Source organism: Lycorma delicatula, chromosome 4, assembly GCF_047948215.1.
Source record: "Lycorma delicatula isolate Av1 chromosome 4, ASM4794821v1, whole genome shotgun sequence".
In the NCBI taxonomy this organism is placed as follows: Eukaryota; Metazoa; Arthropoda; class Insecta; order Hemiptera; family Fulgoridae; genus Lycorma; species Lycorma delicatula.
Genome location: NC_134458.1, coordinates 190,461,599 through 190,488,134, shown reverse-complemented (window position 1 = coordinate 190,488,134; position 26,536 = coordinate 190,461,599). Strand labels below are relative to the sequence as shown.

General features: G+C 29.1%; 2 protein-coding genes across 2 annotated transcripts in view; one reads left to right on the top strand and one right to left on the bottom strand.

The window, feature by feature from the left end:
* The window catches only part of LOC142324166 (corrinoid adenosyltransferase MMAB-like), a 53,553-nt gene extending 52,976 nt beyond the window's left edge, over window positions 1-577 (top strand). The window contains exon 7 of the mRNA XM_075364894.1: window positions 238-577. Coding sequence (XP_075221009.1) covers window positions 238-355 — 118 coding nt within the window. The 3' untranslated portion in view covers window positions 356-577. The remainder of the gene's footprint in view (window positions 1-237) is intronic.
* Window positions 578-2,082: 1,505 nt separating this feature from the next.
* On the bottom strand, window positions 2,083-24,716 carry LOC142322777 (uncharacterized). Its single transcript, XM_075361853.1, has 6 exons — window positions 24,620-24,716; window positions 21,779-21,877; window positions 18,395-18,508; window positions 10,199-10,324; window positions 6,595-6,949; window positions 2,083-2,141 (listed from the first exon to the last, which is right to left on the bottom strand). The coding sequence occupies exons 1-6, from the start codon at window positions 24,704-24,706 to the stop codon at window positions 2,083-2,085; spliced, it is 840 nt and encodes a 279-aa protein (XP_075217968.1). The 5' UTR covers window positions 24,707-24,716.
* Window positions 24,717-26,536: the final 1,820 nt, after the last annotated feature.

Here is a 26,536-nt window from a genome sequence, read left to right as displayed (position 1 = left end):
TCGTACAGGGGGATCGAACAATGTTTTCAGAGCGCTAGGACCAACCGTTTTCGAGTAATTTATGATTTTCTTCACCAAGAAAAAGGACAAATTTTTTTACGAATCGGTATTTTCCGCTAGTGATCGGTATATTCCGGTGATAACCTAAGACGGACAGACATACATAAAAATGTAATTTAGTACGGTAGGAGTCAATATCTGTTGTTTCTCTAATTTGATGATTTTTATTTTTTTCAGGCTGTCAGATTTTTTATTTACAATATCAAGAATCGCTTGTAAAATGGACAAACAGGACGAATACACGACATCTGCGCATCATGACACACCAAAGGATCAAAATTTTAACAATAATTGAAAATAAAATTTAGCAGGAGGTAATAAATTTGGTATTGTAATTGTAAAACAAAATGGTGTTAGATAAAAACAGTATAAAAAAATTTTAAATTAATTTTTTTAAATGTAAAGGATGTCATATATTATAAATAATTGTATACCGTTCAAATTTCTTTCTAAATTGTGTGCTTTTTTTTTAATCAAAATTTTATTACTTATTTGCAATTTATAAATAAAATTATTTGAAATATTTATTTTTTTAATTTCTATATTTTAAAATAAAAATATGTACATTATTATTATTACTGGTAAAATAGACGGAGCATACAGGAAAGTTAAGGAAAATTTTGGGGTACATAAATTAAAATCTAATAATGTGTTAAACAAAGATGGTACACCGATATATAATACAAAAGGTAAAGTCGATAGATGGGTGGAATATATTGAAGAGTTATACGGAGGAAATGAATTAGAAAATGGTTTTATAGAGGAAGTTGAAGAGGATGAAATGGGAGGAAACAATACTGAAATCTGAATTTAAGAGAGCATTAAAAGATTTAAATGGCAGAAAGGCTCCTGGAATAGACGGAATACCTGTAGAATTACTGCGCAGTGCAGGTGAGGAAGCGATGGAAGCGAATGGTTTGATGCAGCTCTCCAAGATTCCCTATCTAGTGCTAGTCGTTTCATTTCAGTATACCCTCCACATCCTACATCCCTAACAATTTGTTTTACATATTCCAAACCTGGCCTACCTACACAATTTTTCCCTTCTACCTGTCCTTCCAATATTAAAGCGACTATTCCAGGATGTGGCCTATAAGTCTGTCTCTTCTTTTAACTAAATTTTTCCAAATGCTTCTTTCTTCATCTATTTGCCGCAATACCTCTTCATTTGTCACTTTATCCACCCATCTGATTTTTAACATTCTCCTATAGCACCGCATTCCAAAAGCTTCTAATCTTTTCTTCTCAGATATTCCGATCGTCCAAGTTTTATTCCAGTCTACGTTATCGAATGCCTTTTCTAGGTCTATAAACGCCAAGTATGTCGGTTTGTTTTTCTTTAATCTTCCTTCTACTATTAATATCTGAGGCCTAAAATTGCTTCTCTTGTCCCTATACTTTTCCTGAAACCAAATTGGTCTTCTCCTAACACTTCCTCCAATCTCCTCTCACTTCTGTATAGAATTCTAGTTAAGATTTTTGATGCACGACTAGTTAAACTAATTGTTCTGTATTCTTCACATTTATCTGCCCCTGCTTTCTTTGGTATCATGACTATAACACTTTTTTTGAGGTCTGACGGAAATTCCCCTTTTTCATAAATATTACACACCAGTTTGTATAATCTATCAATCAAACTAATTTTAATTTTCTTTTATTTAACAATATCTGGTTCTATACATCCAATTATATATAGCTTCTTTTTTCAATATTCACCTCTAATGCCTATGTATGACGCACCTCAATAAGCTTTCTTATGTATTCTGCATCTTGCACAACCTTAGCCAACATCTGAGACATCTGAGAGAGACATGAAAGAGAAAAATACCAAAAATTGAAGATGTAGGAAATAAGTGATTGTAGACAGATATGATATGTGCAAGCACTAAAGAAAGAATAAACGTATTATTTAATTAATATTTCAATTATTGGACACTGATAGTTTTCAAGAAAACTGTTAATATCTCATTATTCTACTGTAAAATGAATCGATTAGCAACCGAGTGTATTTCTGTGTACTACTCACGTGTACAGATTTGTAATCATAATATGAGAAAGATCTATAACAGCAGCCACTTTTGCTGAAAAAAATGTAATTAACAAATCAACAGTTTTGTAAAAAAAACCACAAAACTCTAACTCTCATATTTTATTTTGATGTATTAAATTGCACAGATTTTAAAATCCAAATACTTAATTGGTATTTTATTACAATACAAGAGCTGAAAGTTTTCTCCTTGCCAACTGCTCGGTCTAGTATATTAGTCATTCTATTGTACTAGTTCGTTGTATTTGTATTTTATATACAAATATGTCATTTTATTAATAATTTGATGATGTCATCTGTTAGATGGTACAACAAACAAGGCTCACCCTGTCCCGCCTCAGCCAGGTAACAATTCAGTTGACAATATTAATTACTTTTTAGTAAACTGTTAATCCCAATATATTTCAATGTACTACTAAACTCTATCTGTCTATATATATATAATACGAGAGTGATGTACAACAACTTTGGCTGAAAAAAGGTGTGTAACATCCGTTTTTGCAAAAAACATCTATCCCCACTTTTTTTTTGATATCTTTGATTGTACATTTTATTAACCGCTAATATTTTACTATTTTATGAATTTGTGTCATAACTGAACATTAATAATTTCCCAGCAATTGTAATTTCATTATTATTCTATTAAAATACAAAACGTTTTATTAGGCACTGAAAAAAGAAAGATGTGTTTCTCTTGTCTCATCTTTTTAAAAAGTAATAATAGAATACTGAAAAAAAGAATAGATTTCTGCAGAAAGAAAAACAAAATAAATTAATTAGACTGAAGCGATTAAAACGGTTCTCCAAGACGTAGGTATTGTTGAAACTTTTTTAAAACAAGATCTGTTTAGAAAGTTAATTTTCAATCACGAGATGGAAAATAGAAAATGAAGATGGTCTGGAAAGAAATAGACTGGAGAAGAGAGAGAGAAAATGAGTTAAAAAAAAACAAAAAAAATTATCATTAACATTGTCCATGTATGCCTAAGATTATAACAATGACATACCATTACATGTAGAAAAATGAGATTTTTATAAATGAAACAACCTCAAAATAATCTACTTTTTGATGTGAGGCCACCGCATTTAAACCCCCATGGCTGGGACACTAAAAAATTTAAACGGAAAAGTTAAGACTATGCAGATTCACAATGTAGATCAGGCAAAGAGGGTAGCTTTAATTTAGTTTTAATTATCTAACTGGTACAGGATAAATGCATCTGGTCATAATATAATACAACAAACTGTTCTTACGAAAAGGAATCGTGTACATTTTAAATAAAAAAGCAATCTGTTTTTTGTAGAACTTTATTTGATTAAAAAAATAAATAACTTTGAATGTACGTATGAAAATATTCAAAAACATAATTTTTACATAATAAGAGTATATAAATATAATTTAATCCACTTAAATATTTAAGTGGAAGATTAAGTTTTCATTTCACATACATATTGTACTATATAATTCTGAAATCTTTTAATTTATGAACAAAATATTATTTCTTAACATCACATAATAATCGCAACTTATATATTATAAACATTTCTAAAACTGAAATATAATAAACTAATTTTTTTATTACAATAAAATACTCTATTTCATAAAGATATTTATTTTATAAAAAATTGAATACATATAAAATTTAATAAAAAATATTATTTTGCGATAGTAAAATTTTAGTCAATAATTTTGAAAAACTGTTGAATCTGCTAAAAAATCCAGAAAAAAGATCAACTGTTTGTAACCAGTAACTAAACTAGAAAACTCAAGTCCCCTGAATAAACAAGAAATAAAGAATAATCTGATCTCAAAAAAATAATAAAGCATCGGGGTGAGGACCCAATAACTTTGTAATTTTTAAAATTATGATTATTAGCTAATTAATCAATGATCTATTACAGAAAATATTTGGAAGACAAAAAAAATCCTGCCAGAATGGCCACTCTGCCCCAATTCATCCTCGACACAAAAGAGGAGACAAAATTTACAGTGGAATGTCTCTCCTTTCAGTAACATTTAAAATCTTATAAAACTTGTAGAGAATACAAAGAAGAGAAGAGCACATCAATAAACAAATTGGGAAATATATCAGGGTGGGTTAGAAAGGGAAGATTCTGTGTGGAAAAAATAAATACTAAAGAGATTTTTTTGCCTTTACAAAAGATCGGGCAAGATTCAAATAGAAATGGTAAATGTAATTGCTGAAATATATTTCTTAAAAATTATATAACAAAATATTTCTTAAATAGATGTATCGGAATATACCAGTAGCAACAAAGTATGATCTAATCTTAAAGATTCTTAATTTTTTTAGGTGTTAAAAAAAATGTAATTTTTTTTATATTTTCTGATATTATATATTTTGAAAAATATTTTGGTAAATTTACAAGCATAAATTCAAAATAATTGCAAATTTATACACATTTAACTCATTGCTGTCATCTGGTCATTTTTAACCCTAGAGGTATATTTTTGTTGGCTATGTTGCAATGACAGTTGCTACTTCCCCGATTTCATTGTCCACTCTATTCAAGGGTGTTTCAAGGCCAGCTATAGTGCCATGTACAATGCAACTTATTGGTTTACCTTTTACGAGTGTTCACAATCAATCCGATGATAGTAGCAATGTTACTTTTTTTTTGGGTAATAAAATCGTCATTGAATTTTTTACATTTTTAACAAATTATGAGTTTACTGAGTATAAATACCTCTTGTGAATGTAGCAAAAGCTTGAATGAAAATGAAATTGAAGATATCTTAATGAACTGATGATCTGTATGACCGTGAATCTATACTTAGTGAATATGATAGCGATAGTGAATGTCACATGGAAAGTCCTGACAATGTATGTGAAATTAAAAACAAAAACGCGATGAGTGTATCAGATGAATTGTTGAAGAGGAAATTAGACGAAAGTCTGTTTATGAAAAAAATTGTTATAAATTGGGTACTGAACTTATTAGATCAAGAACTTAGGTTATTAGGACTCATCTTTCTCAAATAAAAGAAACTGCTAAAAACTTGAATCTCTATTAATTCAATTTATTATTGGGAATTACTGTTTTAATTAGAACATAAAATTACTAAATTATCACTAAAACTACTGCTCCGCAACTTCCTTTGTTAATCACACTGATAATATTGAATTAAAAGCTTTAATGGACTACTGTATTTATTTGGTATATTTAATTCTAGTAAAGAAGATGTGAGGAATCTACAGAAAGTGATGGAACTGGAAGTGTTATATTCAGGGATACCATGTCCCTTCAGCGAGTTTTATTTCTGTTAGTTTTAACGGCACTAAAGTACACTCCAGTATACAAGATGGTGACAAAACTGCTCATATTTTCAAATTATTTAAAATGTTCCTCTCAATTGCCAGTTCAATTATTCTCCCTCCAAGTATCTAATTGTAGACAAGATGCTTATCAGTTTTCAGGATCTATGCACCTTTTAAATGTTCATGAAAAATAAGCCCCGAAAATATGGACACATATTTAAGGAAATTATTTGCCTTAACTCATATGAGACGACGACTTGAAGAATCCAGACTTCCAACATCGCTGACTTTAATATTAGAAATGTATTAAAAATTAAAAAAGGAAAAATCGAACCTGAATTGCTACAGAAAAAACACAGGCGATGTCATATGTGCCCATCAATCAATGACAACAAACATCTCAACGTCTGTAGTGATTCTGAGACCATGTATGCAAGTACAAATAACATCATAAGAAATAGTTGAAATTAGTTATGAATATTAAGATGATTTTTTAAATTGTCTTTGCGATAAAATGACTTTTGACAAAAGTTACAAATATAATTCTTCTCTTCTGTATGAATATTAAGATGTTTTTTAAACTGCTTTTGCGATTAAATGACTTTTGACAAAAGTTACAAATATAATTCTTCTCTTTTGTATGAATATTAAGATGTAATTTTAAACTGACTTTCTGATTAAATGACTTTTGACAAAAGTTACAAGTATAATTCTTCTCTTTTGTATGAATATTAAGATGTGATTTTAAACTGCGTTTCTGATTAAATGACTTTTGACAAAAGTTACAAATATAATTCTTCTCTTTTGTATGAATATTAAGATGTAATTTTAAATTGCGTTTCTGATTAAATGACTTTTGACAAAAGTTACAAATATAATTCTTCTCTTTTGTATGAATATTAAGATGCACTTTTAAACTGCTTTTGCGATTAAATGACTTTTGACAAAAGTTACAAATATAATTCTCCTCTTTTGTATGAATATTAAGATGTATTTTTAAACTGGTTTTGTGATTAAATGACTTTTGACAAAAGTTACAAATATAATTCTTCTCTTTTGTATGAATATTAAGATGTTTTTTAAAATTGCTTTTGTGATTAAATGACTTTTGACAAAAGTTACAAATATAATTCTTCTCTTTTGTATGAATATTAAGATGCATTTTTAAACTGCTTTTGTAATTAAATGACTTTTGACAAATGTTACAAATATAATTCTTCTCTTTTGTATGAATATTAAGATGTTTCTTTAAATTAGAAGAATAATTAAAAACCTTATGGCAGAAATTGCAAACATAATTTTTCTCTTCGTTATGCGCAATAAGTTTTGTTTTTAAACTATTTTCATGACTAAGAGACTTCTGACAAAAGTTAGAACTATTTTTTTTCTCGTTAGCATAAAAGTTAACGTTATCCTTCACTAAATTTTCTGTTGTTACATCACCATTCCCACAGTTACATTCACTGAATTTTTGTTTTATAATTCCATCATATACCGAATTATTTACACATCTCTTACAATTCTTAGTACTTCCCTTGATGGTTAATTTATCAATAATAACCTGTAAAATTAAAACAACAATTAGAAAATAATTATGAATTAATGTAAAATTATTTCCATTACAATAACATTATTCTATTTTGTAAAAAGTCGCAAAATATGGATAAAAAACTGAGTATTTTAAACATATATTCAAAATAAACATCGTTTGGAATATTTTTTAATGATTCACAAGTAAAGTTTAATGTAATAACAAACTTTACTTATCCTATTGCATATCTATACACATAGCTGAAACTTTACAGATTGTCTGGGCTAAAGGTATCCAAAACAAATGGCCTATATTTAGGAAATAAGTCCTAACTTCTTAGTAGACTCAAATGATAGCATAAATCTCCAAGAATTGTTCAGGGTACTTTTAATAGTCAGTAGAATATGCGTATGATGTGCAGACAAGCTGACTCCAATGCGATTGTAGTCCATCAATATGTGGATCCCACAAAAACCATTCAGTGCATGCTTTAGTTAATGGAGTTTCAATCATGTACATATGTTTAACAGCTTGTACAAACTGAATGGAATATCAATTATTTTACGTCAAAGTTTAACGTCCTCAAAGGTATGACTTTAAGAGACAGAAATCATTGAAGGTTACAGTTGTGATGAGGCTATGGATCAAGTAAGCGACGCATTCACTGCCCGTCCCATTAACTTTATTAGGCGACCTACTTATGGACTGCAAATATCTTTCTACTGTTCACAACATTACCATAAGCACTCAGTTTGCAAGAATACAAGTTACAACTCTTATTTATAGTTAGATATCTTATTTAGTGGTGAGACAACTTTTCATATGTGCAGGATAGTTAAAGACACTCTGTCAAATTTAATGTACTTAAAACCCCATGCAGTAATCAAAAATGAAAGGGACACACCCATTAGTCAATATCTAGTTATGATGAAACAAAAATGTTGTAATCAGACTGATTATTTTCATGGAGCCCACTGTGACAGGGCAGATTTACATCGACCTGTTTCAGAATTTTCCGGTTCCTCAGATCCTGTCGGATTCATTTCCAACAAAATGGTGCTCCACCACAATTATATTGAGATGTTACCATGTTCCTGAACAACACTTCCCCAGAAGTAAGATCTGATGAAGTACGGACTGCATGGCCAGCTAGATCTCTCAGATATCACTCCTCTAACTTTTTTGCTTGAAATTTCATTAAAAGTTGTAACAAAAGAAAGTTTGAGATTTGGACGATTTAAAATAAAAAAATTGAAGGTGTAGGTCTAATAATGAAGCTGATGCTCTTAAACACCTGGCAGGAGTTAGAGTATTGTCTAGGCATCTGAAGAGCTATAAAAGGTGCATACACTGAAGTAGACAAATTTACATTAAAACATTACGAGAGTTGATGTTTATTTTAAAAAAAGTTGCCAAGTTATGTTAACTGGTTCTCTTAATTTTAAGCTGTACTTTTAGACTGGACACTGTGTAGATTATAGTAAAATATGATATTCTTCTGTACCAATATATGGTATTTTTATAATAAAAAACCAACCTCAACAACCCAAGTAAAGAATTACAAAGTAAATGAAATAACATTTTATTTTTGTTATTCTAACCACTTTTGCGGGATCCTGCATATCAGTTTTATATAATACAATTAAATAAAATTACATATCAAACATAATAAAAAATTAAAACTACAATCATATATAAAAAATATATGAAGTCAGTTAAATAAAATAACTGCTTCTACAATAAATAACAACTTAAGTTTAAAAAAAATAATAAATAGAATAAATTTATGCTATGTAACCTGGAAAGCCAATTTACATTAGTGAGTGGATTTAAATCACGCTATTTATAAAAATTATGATTATTTCTTTTTTTATATAAAAATGTGCTGCCATCTGTTGCTGCCTTTATAATTGTCATCTCATATTCAGTCTGAAAGTTGATCAAGTTGGAATCTTTTGTATTTATATGTTTAAAATCTCTAAAAAATGTCCAAACTTTACCTAGTATTATTTAAATTTAATTTCTTGATATTTTCACTACATTGAAATTTTAATATTAAAATTAACTATTTACAATATTTTAATTTTTTATTATGTTTGATATGTAATTTTATATAAATATATTATATACAGCTGATGATGCAGGATCCTGTAAAGGTGCTTTGGAATAAAAAATAAGGTAAGTGTCATTTCATTTACTTTATAATTCTGTACTTGGGTTGTTCAAGTTGAATTTTTTATTAAAAAATATAACATTTATATATGTTATCATATATCATATATATATGGTCAAACTGGAAAACATGATTTATAATGTATAATTTTATAATAAAAAAATAAAAATATATAATTTTTTTAATTCTTCTAAATTCGCGTCCTCTTATAACAATATATTAAAAACATTTAAAAAAACTTGTAAATAATTCTGATGAAGTGATGCAAGAAACACTGATATATATATATATATTTCCACACAGGGCAAGAAACTTAAAAACCAAACTGAGAGAGCTTGAACTACAGGTATTTGAGTGTTACCTTTTACACTGCTCCTATTAGCACTATTATTGGAGGTGTATATTACTGCTCTAATCTATTATTGTCTGTTGTAAACTATTCATGCTTCAGTGCAATAATTTTCGAGAACAGTGGTTTTCCTTGTCAACACGATTTGTCTAGTGCAATTCTGACTAGTTGCAAGTCCTACACTATCAATAACTGAAGGCAAATGTTCACAATAAATAACTGAAGTCATTGACAACAGTTTGCATCAGGTGACTCTCAATATGATTACTTTAGCATTGATGCATCAGCTGTGCAGGGTGATCACTTCGGATATCTTTTGTCAAAATATGGTAGATATGTTAAGTCTTCCTAATGTAATCACAAAACTAGATTTTATATTATTTTCTTTTCATTTACAGATTTTATGTCACAACCATGTTTAGTCATACCAGGTCCACTTTAAACTGCGTACCTGATAAATATTAAAACATGAACACTGAATACAATTAACAACAAATCACCCAAAGCTTACTAAAATGTCAACTCCATCAACAGGTTAAAATTCACATATTTCAGTCATCAATGAATTTCAAAAACACACTTTGCTCTCACACATTGACTATTTATCATTCACAAACATCTCAATAAAAAGATATTAATTAAACAGAACTAAATACAGTTACAAACATTTTTTTTTAAAACGAACACATTGAAATATATAGACAGTAATGAAATTAACAAATCATGTTTGTTACAATAGCCAATAGCTAATACTTACACGACATGGATAAAATACCATCCCATCTTTTGTCTTCACTGTGTGAAAATCTTTTATTCGAAGTTCATTGCTTTTCATATTAAGATTAACCAGTGGTGAAACATCATTCAATAAGATCTCAGATTCCTTTTAAATAAAAGATAAAGAAATCATATTACAAACTAATTAATTTCCAATAAATGTTTTTTTTTTTTTGTTTCTGACTGGAACTTAGTAATAATACCACTTATATACAAATCACATATCCTAAAAATAAATATTTTTCGTACTAAATACCATTAAAATCTATCTTACTAAAAATTTTAGAAAAATCTAAATATTATGACAAAATTAGGCCAAAAAAGAACAAAACTGATTTAATTTTATTTTTATATGAATTTACTATTAATACAATTGAGAAAATTGATGTTATAAGTCAATTTAAAACAAATATGGCGGTTGTTCAGGAAGGTTTTGAAGAATTTTTTTTTAACTTTCAACTTAATTCTCTTGCAATTTGTTTCATTTACCCAGATTTTCAAACTCTTTTTATATTATCATATGATGTGATTTGTCCAACTCTGCGAAATAAGCAGTTCTCTCACCTTTGCATAATTAGAAATGAATCTTTGTCCAATGAGCCATTTTTTCAGATTTGGGAGAAGGTAATAATTAATTGAAACCAAGTCAGGTGAATACAGCACATGCTTCCAGATGACTTTGTCAAAGTGTAAATTATCATTGAGTTTTGCAACTACTATCAGAGATATGTGTACCCGCACATTATTGTGGTAAAAAAACAGTATCTTTTTGGCCAATGTGGCAGTACATATCAATCAGTCTAGTAAAACATCAGAACTGTAATGATCCTCGTACTTGAAAGTTCATGTATTACTAAAGAATAAACCAAAACATGGTAAAAAAATGCAATGAAGTCAAATTAAAAATCAACATTAAGTGCTTACATAAAGTTTCACTCATATAACTACTCCTCTAAATACACTCTGAAAGGGCGAGTAAAACTAACTTACTGCTTCATGTTTGATTTAATGATCTTCTAATTTAATTAGGTTGGTCCCTTCAGTCACTTTTTCAAAATTATCACACCCATTATTTATATATATATATATATATATATAAAATATTGTCAAGTGAATGATTAATGCGAGACCTGACATTAGACACATCACTAATAAAAATGGCACTAGTCAGTCTCAAGAATGAAAGAGAAGAAGAGGTTTTGCAATATTTTCTTCATGCAACAAATATACACAAGTGTTACATAAACATGATATTACCACTGAAATAAAGGTGATAGTCAGCCACATACAAGTAGCTCAATTATTTATACCACAGAAATTTATGTACAATGGACATCAAAACTATCAGAGAACATTACCATGACTGTGCCCAGACGTACTTTAGTAGCTTCACATGAAACAAAATCAAACTTTAAAAAAAAACTAGGGAAGAAAGTTTAAAGCAACCGACTAATGGTCTTGTAAACAGAAAATTATAAATTATATATGACTCCATTCACTAAAAACATTAAAAAGCTGGAGCTACAATTTTAATACATTTTTTTAAACTTTACAGTCCAGTACACTCTTCTTCAATTCAGAGAAGCCCCTTATTGAACAAAATGTTGAAATTCATCAAAGTCACTCCCAAAAATTGTAGGCTCTCTGTAGGAGATGATTCTCTCATACTCTGAGAATGACATTTCCTGTCGTATATTCCCGATACAGAATAAAAATTGCACCTACAAGATGTGTTGTTATTATGGAAACCATAAAAGAAAGGAATCACGATATTATTGTTGTGAATGTGATGTTGGTATTTGTCCTGCCCCTTGTTTTAGAAATTTCCACACTAAGAAGGAAAACATTTTCATATTTCAAAACATTAAAATTCATTTAAAAAAAACTTTTGTAACTAGTATTAAACTGAAATATAGTAATAACTCTGTGAACAGGCAAACATGAATCTAAGTTATTATTCTGTGATCTTGAACTCTGAATGCATAAATTTATAAATATGTATGAACTATTTCTATAATTTAATAGTTTTCACAGTTAGATGAGAAAAGTATACATAGAAGATTCACAACATGTAAACAAATTTCACCATGCCTCAATGAGATAATGTTATGTATCAGACTACACTTTGTTTAGTTTGGTAGAGACTCAGATCATCCATTCCTAAGACATATGGTTAATTAAACCCCAACCACCAGAGGACACAGGTATTCACTGTTAAATTAATAAATCTTATAAAAGCAACTGACTTTTACTAGGATTTGAACCTGAGAACTTTCGACTTTGAAAATCGGCTGTTAAAACAACTTTTTTGTGATGAGTTAAACACTAGATCAGCCTGGTAGGCTAAATATATATATTATTATTATCTTTTATGACCGCATAGGATCATTTTAGTCAGTCTGTTATGCATGTCTCTTTGATGGGACTGTTTGGGCCTTGTGGTCCTCCCATTACTTTTTCATACATTTCAATCTTTGTGCCCTTTCTAGTGTTGAAAATGTTTGTGTTGTGAGGTTTTATCTTATAAGAGTTTTTGTTCATGAGTTTCTCATTTAATTTTATCGTACCTGTGGCGTCTACTGATGTAATGCCAATTTCCTTCAGATCCTATCTCATTTCTCTCAATCATCTGCATCCTGCCTTTGTATTTTCCGAGTCGAGATTGTACTGCATTAGCAGTTTCCGAAGTCTTGAATACTGCATCCACATGATTATGTCGAAAGAATCCTAATCTCCTCTTATGCATATCAGTAATGGGTTCCAACTCTTTGTACATGATTTTGTTTGGCACACTCCCACCACTGCCCATCTTTCAGATACTTTTTATCCATGCAAGTTCTTCCAATTTTTTCTTTCCATCTTATGGAATCTGTCTGTCTTTGATTGTTCGTTCAGGTGGAAGAGTGTTTGCTGAATAAGTGGTTTATGGTTTTATAACTGTGTTTTAGTGTCTTATTTTTGTATTTATTGATAGGCATTTTTATTATAAGTGTACCAGGTTCATTTTTGTGCTTCAGCTAGATTTTTCTTCTTATTCAGATAAAGGAATGTTTGTTTAGATTGTTTGTTACTATTTCTCCAAGGTATTAAAATTGGGTTACTAAATTTTGGGTCCAATTTTATTTGTAATGTTTTGAAGTACTAATATCCGTGACTTAGTTTCATCAATGCCATTTGCTACAAGTGCCAACTCGTCAGCAAAACTAGGAAGGTTTGTTTCAATTTTTCCACCCATTTTAACTTTTGGTAGACAACGTTTTGAGAGCTTGAGCCATTCCCTCATCACCATTTCTAAAATACAGTTGAACAGTAGTCATGAGAACTCATTGCCTTGGCGCAATCCTGTTTTGATCTCCAAAACGTCTGAGAGCTCACCTCTGAATTTTACCTTTGACACTGTTTGTAAGGGTCAGTTTTATCATGTTTATAATTTGATAAGTAGTTCAAGGTGTCTTAGAATTTTTAGTAGGGATGCAGTCATAAGCTTTCTTGAAATCTACAAACGTTATGACCACATCCTCTTGTAATCCATTATTAGCTTGAAACTCAAGATGTGTTCTGGGCAGCTCCTACAGGCTCTGAAACCTTCCTTGTATTCTCCTGGTTTTTTTCGAGTTGTGGATGATTCTTGTAAGAATTTTGTATGTTGTGTCTAGGAGTGAGATTCCCCAGTTAATTGTTAGGGTCTGTTTTGCCCCCATTTTTGTGTAGCAAATGGATGAGGGCTATCGTCCACTGTTCTGGTAGTTCTTCTTTGATCCAGATGTTGACAAACTGTTGATGAACTGTTGGTGTTGGTGTTAAAGTTTAAGAATTTTGTTGGTTCTTTGCAATTTAGGAGATCATTAAAATATTTAACAAGGATTTCCAAATTGTTTTTATTTCTGTTAGCCAGTTTCTTATATTGACTTCAGTGTTTTTTTAATGATGTAGTCTCTTTATTCTCCTTAGGGGTCAGGTGGTTTCTTTTCTTTGTTTTACTAGATTTTGGAAGGATATTTCTAATTTTTGGGATTAATAGCAATAGTAGATTTTTTTCCACTGTTTTGACACATTTGCCGTTCCAACATTGATGTTTTTGTACGGGATTTTATTGGGGCTAATTCTTCTGCGATTAATTTACTGGATCTTCGAGTTTATCTGTGATTGTTATTTTTTTGGTTGCTTCTTGGTGATTTTCATTCTTGACCAGTCGGGCAGGATACTCTTTTCTTTTAGTTTTAGATTTGATTTTGTTGTTTTCTTTGTGAAGCAAATTTTATTTTGACTACATAGTGATTGGATCCAGTGTCTACTCTTCGGATGACTTTTACACTGTAGATCTCCATGTGGTGCTGTTTATCCATAAAGACGGTCTAGTTACCATTCTCCTATAGTGTAATCAAGGTGTTTTTAGATTTTGATTATTTGAGATTTCCTCTTGAAATATGTGGAGTTCAATATTAGCTTGTCATTTCTGCCGAGATCTATGAATCTCTCTCCATTTTTGTTTGTTTTCATTTGAGTGGGCAATTTTCCAATGTTGTCGTGGTCTTCTTTCTCTGTCTAGTTGGGCATTGAGTTTCCAATTAATTGTTTAACATGGATTTCAGTTATGTTATTTATAGTTAGGTCGCGTAGATTCCAGAACCTTACTGTTTCTTTATAGTCTTTTGGAGAATTATTTTTATAATTAGTGGATGCATGGCTGTTTATTATAGTGTAGATTTTATTAGATGCATTTGGTGTGAGTGTTGAGATTCTTGGAGATTGTGACTGGAATTATTGTATAGAGTTCTTATTTTGAGTCTGACTAAAAAGCCTGTTCCAAACTGTGGCACTTTTTCATCACTCTCTTTCCAGGTATACCTTTGCAGAGTCTATATCCATGAGATTCAATGGCATCCTGGTCAATGTTTCTTATTTCCTGCAGACCCATGATGAGAATTTTGTATTGGTCCATTCGGCCAGTTATTATTTTTAGTTTACCAGTCCGCTGCAGCAAGTTTACTTTGTGTGTGGAAATGTAGATGATTTGATTTGCTTTGGTTTGATTTTGGACTTTGTATTTTTCTTATTTGTGTGTGTAGTGTTAGGGCATTCCAATGCTTCCAGTTGCATGTTATATTCTAAGTGCCAGCCCACCATATCTAAATGCTGCCTTTTCTAAACTCTGGTGTTGCTTGGTTCAGCAGGTAGAGTATTTCTTAAAAAAGATCTTTCAGTGATGCCTCTCAAGGGGTCACTTGTCAAACTAGGTTCCGAGTTACATCTTTAAATCCGATCTAGTGAGGTGTGATTTGATGATAAATGAAGCTATGAAGTTTTTTAGATTCAGTTCACCAGACAAATTTCTCCTATTTGTTTGGGATACCTCCAAGCATAACCCATGAAGGCTCAATCTGACTTTTGTTAAAAGATATTACTTTGGAGAAAAGTTAAAAAGTCTGATCCTAAATGTTACACCCATATATATATATACAATATAATATTCTTTCAGCCTCCACAAATCACAGAATTAGAGAAACATTCACCTTTAATCTTTTACTCCATCAGACGCTATTGGACCTAAGCCCATCCTCAGTGATATCTTTTATGAATTCTTAAACTGTTTACAATTATACAATAACTATTAGCTTTTTACATTTCGTAATGTTTTTGCAATTGTTGGATTTAATTTTATAAATACCAGAAGAATACGATAAAACAAAAATTCCTGTTATTTCAATTGAGAAATAAAATGAATATATAAATGAAATGGTTTTAAAAAAAATTAATGACCCAACAATAGTTTTAAAAATTAAAAAAAAATTCCATAGTTAAATACAAGGAAATATTTAATAATAATAATAAATTAAAATATCATATCAGATTATCCACATATACCTTACACCCCAAAACTTACAGGTTTCCCAAAATTACACAAGGAAGGTATAACAACAAGACCATTAATCAATTTCAAAACAGCCCCAAGTTATATTATTACTAAAATTATTGATATAGCAATTAGATCAAAGATATATTTAGAATATAAATATAATATAAAAAACAGGTATGAATTAATAAATAAAATAAGTTAATAATTATTAAAACTAAAATTACTAGCTTATATATAACTAATACGTACTCAGATAAACCCATTGATTACACAATCTCAAAAGATAATAAATTAATAAAAGCAGGAGAAGACATAAAATTTATAAATATTTAACAATTAGAAACATGTGTAAGCAGAATTATTTTGAATTTATTGGAACCTGTTACATATGAGAACATATTTTACCCATGGGATTTCCCTTATCTGCTTTAATGTCAAAAATGTATTGCAGGAATTTGATAATAGAACAGTATATGGCATAAATCACGTATATTAAATTTTATTGTGGGTCAGATTCGTGGATGATAATTTAGTTATATATGAACCAGTTATAGATAATGATGAAGTCATTTTAAATAAATTCAATTCAGATCATAGAACTTTATAGTTTACATTTGAAATGGAACATAACAGAAAAATAAATTATTTGGATATATATATATTAAAATAAAAACAATCAAATAAAAACTGAATTATATAAAAAACCTACCTGAAATGAAATTTTTATAAATAGGAATTCTAATCATATTTGGTCCCAGAAGGTTAATATTTTTAAGTATGTACTTAAACAGAGCAATAAAATACATAAACGACAAATAAGAATTTTGTAATTTTAGTATCAAGAATATAGCTATAAAAAATTGATATCATATGTCATTGACTGATATTAAAAATATAATCCAGAATTTTTCAGTAATAAAAATATTACTATATTATTACCCATAAAAATAGTGAAATGTTTATCTAAAATAATCTTATACAAATAAAATTATAGAAAACTAAATTGATGCGTATACAAATAAAAAATACAAACCTGATAATCATATAATAAAACATTAAAAAGTAAAAAATAAATGTGGGTCTTCTGGTATTTATAAAATTAAATGGAACAATTATGAAAAGATATATAAAACAAATAGATCATTTAAAGATAGATGTAATGAACATTTTAAATCATTTAAAAATAGAATAATAGGTTTCTCGAATGTTGCTGACAATTTTATAATAATTTTGATTATTATTTAGTTTAAAACTATTATTTAGTTTAGAAGGTAATTTGGAAATAGTTGAAAAAATTAATACTGAAGATAAAAAGTTTAACCTGCTAAATAATTAATATATACGAGTTCACAAATGAACTGCATGGAATCCAAAATTTACATGCAAGGCCATAATAATGAAAAACAATACAGTAGGATGCCGATTTTCAAGATGTCTGACAATATATATATATATATATATAAACGTGAATTCAGCCTTGTAAATCTGCAAACAGAATTTGATGGAGATACTTTTATTTAAGTTAAGTTGGTATCCAAAGATAAGATATGATAAATTAATAATTATTGTAATACTTTTTCATTATTGATTGAACAAATATTTGTTAAAAATAAAAAATCTTTAAAAGCATTTCGAATATTTTTAGAAGTTTAAAATTTGTTTTATTAATTTTTATTTTAAACAAACAATTTTTACACAATGTAAAAAGCTAATGGTTATTATATAAATTGTGAATAGTTGAAGAATTTATAAAAGTTATCACTGAGAATGAGCTTAGGCCTGAAGGCATTTTGAAGTAAGAAATTAGAGGCAAGAGTGTTTCTCTAATTCCGTGCTTTGCAGAGGCTGAAAGAATATTCTATCGTACATATAGACATTTATGTAGAGAGAAAAAAAAATGGACTATAAAAAGTTTAACCTGCTAAATAATTAATATATACGAGTTCACAAATGAACTGCATGGAATCCAAAATTAACATGCAAGGCCATAATAATGAAAAACAATACAGTAGGATGCCGATTTTCAAGATGTCTGACAAACTGGACTGCTTAAATCCAAATTAAGAAATTAAAGAAAAAATAATACATTATTTGAAAAATAAATATTCACTTCAACCGGAAATATTTTATGTATGTTTATTTTACTGAATTTTTCAATTGACCTTTTTGCAATTCATTTAGCAAAAACATACATGTATTTTAGCCTTTGTAAAACTTATTAAAGTAAATTTTTACCCAATTATCCAGATCTGGCCTTGTAAAGGTTCATCTGGACAATTGGTGTTTTCACTGTATGCAGAATCTAATACCCTTACTTACCACTTCATTTTTAACTTCTAAATTTTCTAATTTATACAAATTTGTGTCTTCAATTGCTAAATGATCTTTTTTGATATCAAGTAGTTCCTCTTTCAGCTGTAGTAAATCTACTTGCTGTAATAAAAAACAAAAAAATGAATGCTACAAAGTAAAGATTTTTACGATTTTTTTGTATAATTTATTAAATATATAAATTTGCTCCTGTAATTTGCTTAGCATACACATATAGGACAGCCACAGTTAAATTATTACTATTATTAGGTGACTTTAATATGCCAGATTTTGCAAAATATTATCAAAAAATGTTTCAACTCATCTTATAGATTTTTCTACAAATTGTAACCTTTTACAATCAAATAATCTGTTAAAACTCTTGTGGTAATTCTCATGAGTTTGTTTTTTCTAATCTTACTGACATATTATGTTAATAATGCTTACAGTAAAACTTTTTATCATGGTAAATATCATTTACCTTAGAGATAATGTTGCCTATGATTTTGAGTTAAATCTTATAGCTAAACAATTCTTATCAGATATTTTTATAACATTCACCATTTACTAAATAGGAGTTTGATTGTAAATGATATTTATTTATTATATTGCCATATAATATTGAAGTTTAAGAGTGAAACAAGGAAACTGAATTTAGTAGCAAATGAAAAATGCAATACCTGACTCGGATTTGATATTTATCACCAACATAGAAATTTTTTTAGAACTGCAACTACATATTAACAATATTGTTGATAATCAAGTACCAAAAATATTTATATATATTGTAATTTTTGAAGCAGAATTTACACAATTATTAATGAGAAAAACTTCCATAATCTTAAAAAACAACATAGATCTACCTTCTTATTAAAATATATTTAAGAACAAAATATTTGTAATACTCTTAGTCAAGATTTATTTTTTAATTATACTGTTAAAGTTGGGAATCTTTACGCAATGGTACCAAAGATTTTTTTAAAATAAGCTAACAAAAACAACGATAAATCTATTTTAGGTGCCCACGAAGGCGGAGCAAATGTCCTCAACACTGATGAGGCTAAGGCCAATGTCGGAGGTCCCAGGGCATCTAAACGCAGGATATTAGCGTCTACGGTGGTGTTGGATATATAGCCGATACTATTGCTATCACATACAATATTGTATGTGATGGCGGTAAGGTGGGAGGCCTTCAGACTGAACAGCAAGTATAGGAAGTTGGCAATCAGGGTAGCCCAATTATATAGGACAGTTTCCTTGGATGCTTCACTAGTGGTGGTGTGAATGCCACCATTCGACCTCATAGCCAAGGAAAAAGGGACAGGATCACAGAAGGCAAGGACCCGTATGTTTATTGAATAGCAGGAGGTGGAAGAATCCAAAAGGACATTAGAGCTATATTTTGATCCCAGAAGTAGCTGCTGTATTGGTCAATAGACCATATGTCATTTGGGGTCTACGTCTGTAGGATTGGAAGGAGGTGTACAGATCAATGTCAGTATTGTGAAGAAACTAACACAATGGAGCGCATCTTTTTCATGTGTCCCAGGTGGAAGGAAGAATTGGCATGTGATGGTTTGGACTCGCTTGGGGGTCATGCACTTGATGCTCTTGTTCGGTGAGAGTTGGACCATGTGTTCACAGTGGTTTCTGGTCGAATATTTTTCAGTCGACTGAAAAATATTACAAAAATAATGAGTAATATTAAATAAAATTTGAACACTTTCTTTCTGAATATCTTGTTAAAAAATTTGGAGATGTATATACACCAGAAAAAATTTCAGCAGATGATGAAAGTTTACTGGAAAGGTAGGCTAAATTTCATTCACTTTATTAGAATAAAAAGAGCACACTTTGATATTAAGACATTTCAGAGTCAGAAACTGGATATATATAAATAAAATTTGATAGCATACGTAGATGCAGGCACACAAATTGTAAAAACTCCTAATCATGGCTACACCACTTTTATTGTCATTACTCTTTTTGAAACTAGTAACCAACTAGTGAACAATAAAGCTACCCCATGAACGTCCAATTAAATGAGGATGATATGCATGACATGTAAACAATGTGTAGTCTTGTACACTCAGGCGTAACATTCCTGTAACATATGGTTTATTGAACCCCAACAATCAAAGTCTATAGGTATCCATGGTTTAGATTTTAATTGTCTATAAAAGCAACTAAAGCTTTATTTTACAAAAGCAGCAAAATTTATTTGTTCTGAATGAATACATAAAGTTGTTAAAAACATCTATTCATATGTTAAAAACAGCTGCTGGGTTGTGTATGAGATTTTTCACTCATTTTCTTATTTCTGCATGCCAGCAATCTGTTAATTTTTTTCAAATTAAAAATCTTTTTGGGTGAACTTAAAACTAATTTAATATATATTATTAGAATTAAGCTTCACTTTAACAAAGCAGTATTTGCTAATAATACTTCCTATCTCTATCTATACTATTACATAAAGAGGCAGAGGGTTTTTGTTTGTTTGGGTTAAACAAAATACTCCTTAATCAATTTCAACTAAATTTTTACCCACATTTCTCAGCATAACTGAGGTTTTTAGATGTTTTCAATCTCAAAAAAAAAATATATGAATATATATCTGTAGTAGTGGAGATTTTCCGGTTGAAGCACAATCTTTAATGAACTGTGAGTCATCACTGTGTGAGGTGAGTTTGAACTGAATGCATCATATCAGTCGACTGAAAAATATTACAAAAATAATGAGTAATATTAAATTTTGAACAATTTCTTTCTGTTTAACAATAATGACCTTCCCTTGGGGACTGCATGTGAGGCTAGAGTGGTGAGGTATACGGACACCTCATGGGAGACTAGCCCAATCATTACTACGAACTGGTAACAAACGGGGTGCCCCTGGGGAAATTTTTTGGAGGTGCAATGTGGTGCTCTTATATCAGAAAACAATAAACCGATTTTGAAAATTCAAACTGGGAATATATATATAGTTTGTCTGTTTGCTCATGCATCATGTGAGACGAACCTGACTGACTGATTACTTTTAAATTTCAGAATACAATTGTGTTACCCCAGAGAAGGTTTTAAGCTATTAACCGAGGCCCTAGCTCCCTTGAACATTAACATATTAAAAATATTCATTGTTTCTTCACTCCCAAAATGGGTGAAGTTGTGAATTAAAGAAATTCATTAAGGAAAAGATAGATTTATTCTTCTACTTCATTACTGAATATTTCTGCCGCCATTGCAAAGAAATAAGTTATGAATTTTTCATTGTCAAAGGCGTGTGTACTTTAGTTACCATAGTTCCTATTACCTATATTTCATAATTTAGTTTCTTTTTCATGTTTCTGTCGAACCTCATCATGTATGTTACAATATCCAATAATTATAAATACTTACATGACCTGGATAAAATTCCTCCTCCTTTACAGTGTGTACATCATTAATTTTAAGATTAATCCGAGGTGGAATGTCATCATTTAATGAGATCTCAGATTCCTATAAAAATAAGATGAAAAAAAACCTTACAAAAATGTTGAAATTAATTAATATTCCATAAAATATCTTTTTTTATTCTGACAAACTTAATTATACCATTGTAAATTTGTCTATTATCAAGATATACTGTCATCATAAAATAGATTAAAGAAAAACAAATTATAAGATAAAAATAGATGCGATCAAAGTCTATATTAACTGTTTATATAAAACACATGAAATAATGTTAAGGTAAATATTTAAAAATAAAAAATCACAAAAAGATAATCCACAATTCTAAGGGCGCTATTGAAAATTATTTTGAGCATATATTTAAATACATTTTGATCAGAATGCAGATAAACTGTGTTTTTTTTATAATTATTATTATTTAAAAATTCTGCAACAGACGAATGTTGTTTCCATAAAAGAGAATATTTCAATATTTTTAAAATAAATTGGTGAGAAGATTTTTCATATTCAGAAGGAAATTAAGGCTCTTCTTCCTGTAAGTTGAAGTTATGAAAAGACAGTACTGTTGTCTGGTTACGTTTCTAAATTTCCCTTTAATTTTACTAAATTATAAAAGTAAACCCTATAAATTTCTTATAATGATATTTTATTAGCTGTCTAAAAAATTAATAACACAGGAAATTACTGAAATTGAAGATTTAAAATACCCAGAGGAGACTATTGAAGTCGAACATCCCTGAAAAAGAAGCCGTTAGGTCCATACACAGTAAAGAGGCTAATCTATCAATTAACTAAACACCTGTAGCAGAAAATTACTATCACTGAATGCTAAAATAAGGCACTACTGAACAGTCATTTGATCAGAAGCTCTATGTCCCACTGAACATCTGACAACTTCTAATAGACAAATGAATGAACAATATTAAAAAAAAAAGTCTTTCAGCCCATCAAAGACAGAAAAGAAGACACAATAATGAACATGGAGAAAGTGTTCGATTTAATCAGAAAAAGAAAAATCACCTTTTATGGTCATCTACAAAGAATGAACCCTAACAAGCTATTTCTACATTTTAAAATCTAAAAAATAATAACAGAAAAATACATCAAAGAACATTTACTACGACAATTGCAAAATATTTCAGGTTTCCGGGGGGGGAAAAACTGTAGAAGAAATATTTCTTACCTGGACAGAAGAAAAAAGTAAAATACTTAAAAATAATGAAGGCGATATGAAAGAAAAAGTAACTGAAAAAGGGAAATAACAGGAATGTAAAAGCAATTAGATTAGACAAGCGAGATTAAAACTACAATTCAACCAAACATAAATCATGTAAACTTATGACACCAAATACTGACAATTAATAGCAAGTTATTTAACCCCCTTCATAGTTTTTGATGAAATAACTCATCAATTAACTACCCTGATAAAAATTTCCTTGACGAAATAATTTGTCATCCACTTCTTTGCTAAAAAGTGCCACTGATGAAATAACTCATCATTATGAATTGACACATTTTATTGGGTTACTGTAACATATGTGAGTCTAGTTCCATTTTTACTCTAATTTATTGCTGAAGCGGTAGTATCATATTGTTTCTCTATTCTATATGTCCTAACAATGTATATTCATTATTAGAGTTATATTTTACAAATAAATTAGTTGACATTCTTTATGTCAAGCAGACTAATCTTTACGTCAAAGATTTATTTTTAAAAAAACTACTAAACCAGTTTTTGAGGTTTCACCTGTGGAAACAGACTGATAATTATGACATGCTTTTGTTTGTAGCTGTATATACGCTATCAGGAATTACCTGAAAGCCACAAAATGAAAGTTATTACACAAAGAATCTCCTTTTTACAACTCATGGATTTGGAAAAGTTTTAGCCCAAAGAATCAAACTTTTATTGTATTTCCTCAATTTTACTCATGATGATAATAATACTAATAAATCTCCAAAAAATAAAATCGATTATTGACTATCTTGTTAAAAAATTCAGAGATGTATATATACCTGAAAAAACTGTAGCAGATGATGAAAGTTTACTGGAAAGATAGGCTAAATTTCATTCACTTTATTAGAATAAAATGGGCACACTTTGATATTAAGACATTTCAGAGCCAGAAACTGGATATATATAAATAAAATTTGATAGCATATGTAGATGCAGGCACACAAATTGTAAAAACTCCTAATCATGAGTACACCACTAATATTGTCATTACTCTTTTTGAAACTAGTAACCAACTAGTGAACAATAAAGCTACCCCACCATCGTCCATTTAAATGAGGATGGTATTTATGACATACAAACTATGTGTAGTCTTGTACACTCAGGCGTACCATTCCTGTGACATGGTTTAAATAGGAATTTTTACAATTCCTATAATCAATCTTTATTATACTGGGTTATTTAACTGCCTATTTGCAATTCATTTAGTAAAAACATAATAATTACATATATATATATATTTATACCGACATTTGTAAAACTGATTATAAAAGCAAATGTCTATATACTGTATTTTTTGCAACATTTTACTATCTCTTTTTTCTTACACCGTACATTTTATTTTCATTTTCCAAATTTCTTCTTAATTTAACTGAAACACATTTACTTTTTACTTTTATTTTTTTTACTTATTGTATTACCCATTAAATATAGAATTATATGTGCAATATATACCACAACCTTTTTTAAATTACCATTTTCAATTATCCAGATTTGGCCTTGCAATGTCCATCTGGATAATTGGTGTACCACTGTATACAAAATCGACCACTTACCACTTCATTTTCAACTTTTAAATTTTCAGATTTAACCGAGATGGTCTCTTCAACCATAACAAATCTTTTCTGACTGTCACTATTCATAATCTCAAGCCTTCTCTTCCAGGTGTACGAAATTTATTTTCTGTAATAACAAACAATAAATAAATGCTACAGAGTAAATATGTTTATGATTTATTGTACAATTTATAAAAGTAAAATAAATTGTATATGTAATTCACTTACCATACACAAACAGCACAGCCACAGTTAAATTATTATAATTATAATTCAGTAATATTGTTGAATGTCATCTACCAAAACTACAAGCAGTTCTCTAGTGAAATTATTATCGCAATTATTAATAACAAAAAATTCCATAAGCTTCAAAAACGTAATCTATTTATTATTAAGAATTATTTAGAAAGAAATTGTATGCAATACTGTTAGTCAAAGATTTTTTTTTAAATTTGCTAATAAAAATGAAAACAGCAGATCTTATCCATCTTGTACGCTTTTTGAAGTGAGTATGCTAATAAGGGCGCCAATATTATATAACCTTTTCGCTTAAAAATGTGAAAGTGTCTATATTAACGAGTTTTCCTTAACTAAAATTACATTTAACTGTAACGATTCCTGCATTATTTTAACTGAGAATGATACTGAAAAGGCCATTTGAGTTAATGATAACTCTTTCGTAGGCCCAGAATATAATCATCCTCTTTTAGTGAAGAAACGCTCTGTCTTTTTTTATAGTTTTTAACTTAGCTCTTCAATCATTCTTTCATATCTTGAATCATATTATACTGATTTTTGTTGTGCCATTGGTGTAGTTAATATCAAATTACTTATTAAAAAACCTGCTGCGTGTGAATTTTATAATAAATTGTTGTCTTGGATACATCCATTTCGTACAAACAGAATTCCTTATGTTAAAATTGATAATTTTATCTCTAAGCCTATGTATGTTAGATATGGATTAAGACAAGGCATGCATTTGGGTTCCCAAATTTTCATTGTATTTATAAATTACTGTTTATTCATAGGCTATTCTCATTTTTTTAATTTTTTGCAGATGATATATGAAATTGTTTAAGCCGATTACAAATCTAGTTGATATTCAATTACTTCCAATCAACTTGAATTGTGAGCAAAAATAGTATTTCTGCTAACTTTAAAAAAATTAATTTCATATTCAATTTGGAAGGTTTGAAAATGTTGATATAATTGTGCAGCTGAATAATATAAAATAATACTGCAATACAAAAGGTATCTTCTATTAAACACTTAGCTGTATGTTTTGGTAGCAAGTTATCCTTCAATGAATAAACTGGTAATACTGTAAGTCACTAAAAATGACAAATTTTAGGTCATGCATTTATGAAGTACTAAATTAAAATTAATAAACTCTGTTGTATGGTGACCTTTTGCTGACTTGCAATTAAAATTACCTGAAATACCACATAGAATTTTTTTTTACATGTGCTGCATATAAAATCAGTGATTCTATGCACATTACCAATCATAATTTTATTCATATTTTTAATTTGTTAAAAATACCAAGAAATAAGAAATTTCTGATCAGGACAGATTAAATATTTGCTACTAAAATTTTTAGTAATTATTTTGACTAACCTAATTTATTGCAGTTTTTAAACTTTCATACTAACTACATTGATTGGTATAATTTTCAAAATGTTCATGGTTCAATCAACTCACATAGATTATCTATTACTATGCCACCTATACTATGTAAAGTACACTTAATACCTTAACCTTATCAAGAGCTATTCTAACTTATGAATTATAATTTTTTTATGAAATTAGGTTGGTTTTTTTAATATTATTTTGTATTCACGGGTTTCATGCCTGTCTATATCAATTAAATAAATAAATACAATTTAAAATTTAACATACTTACCAAATAGCAATTGT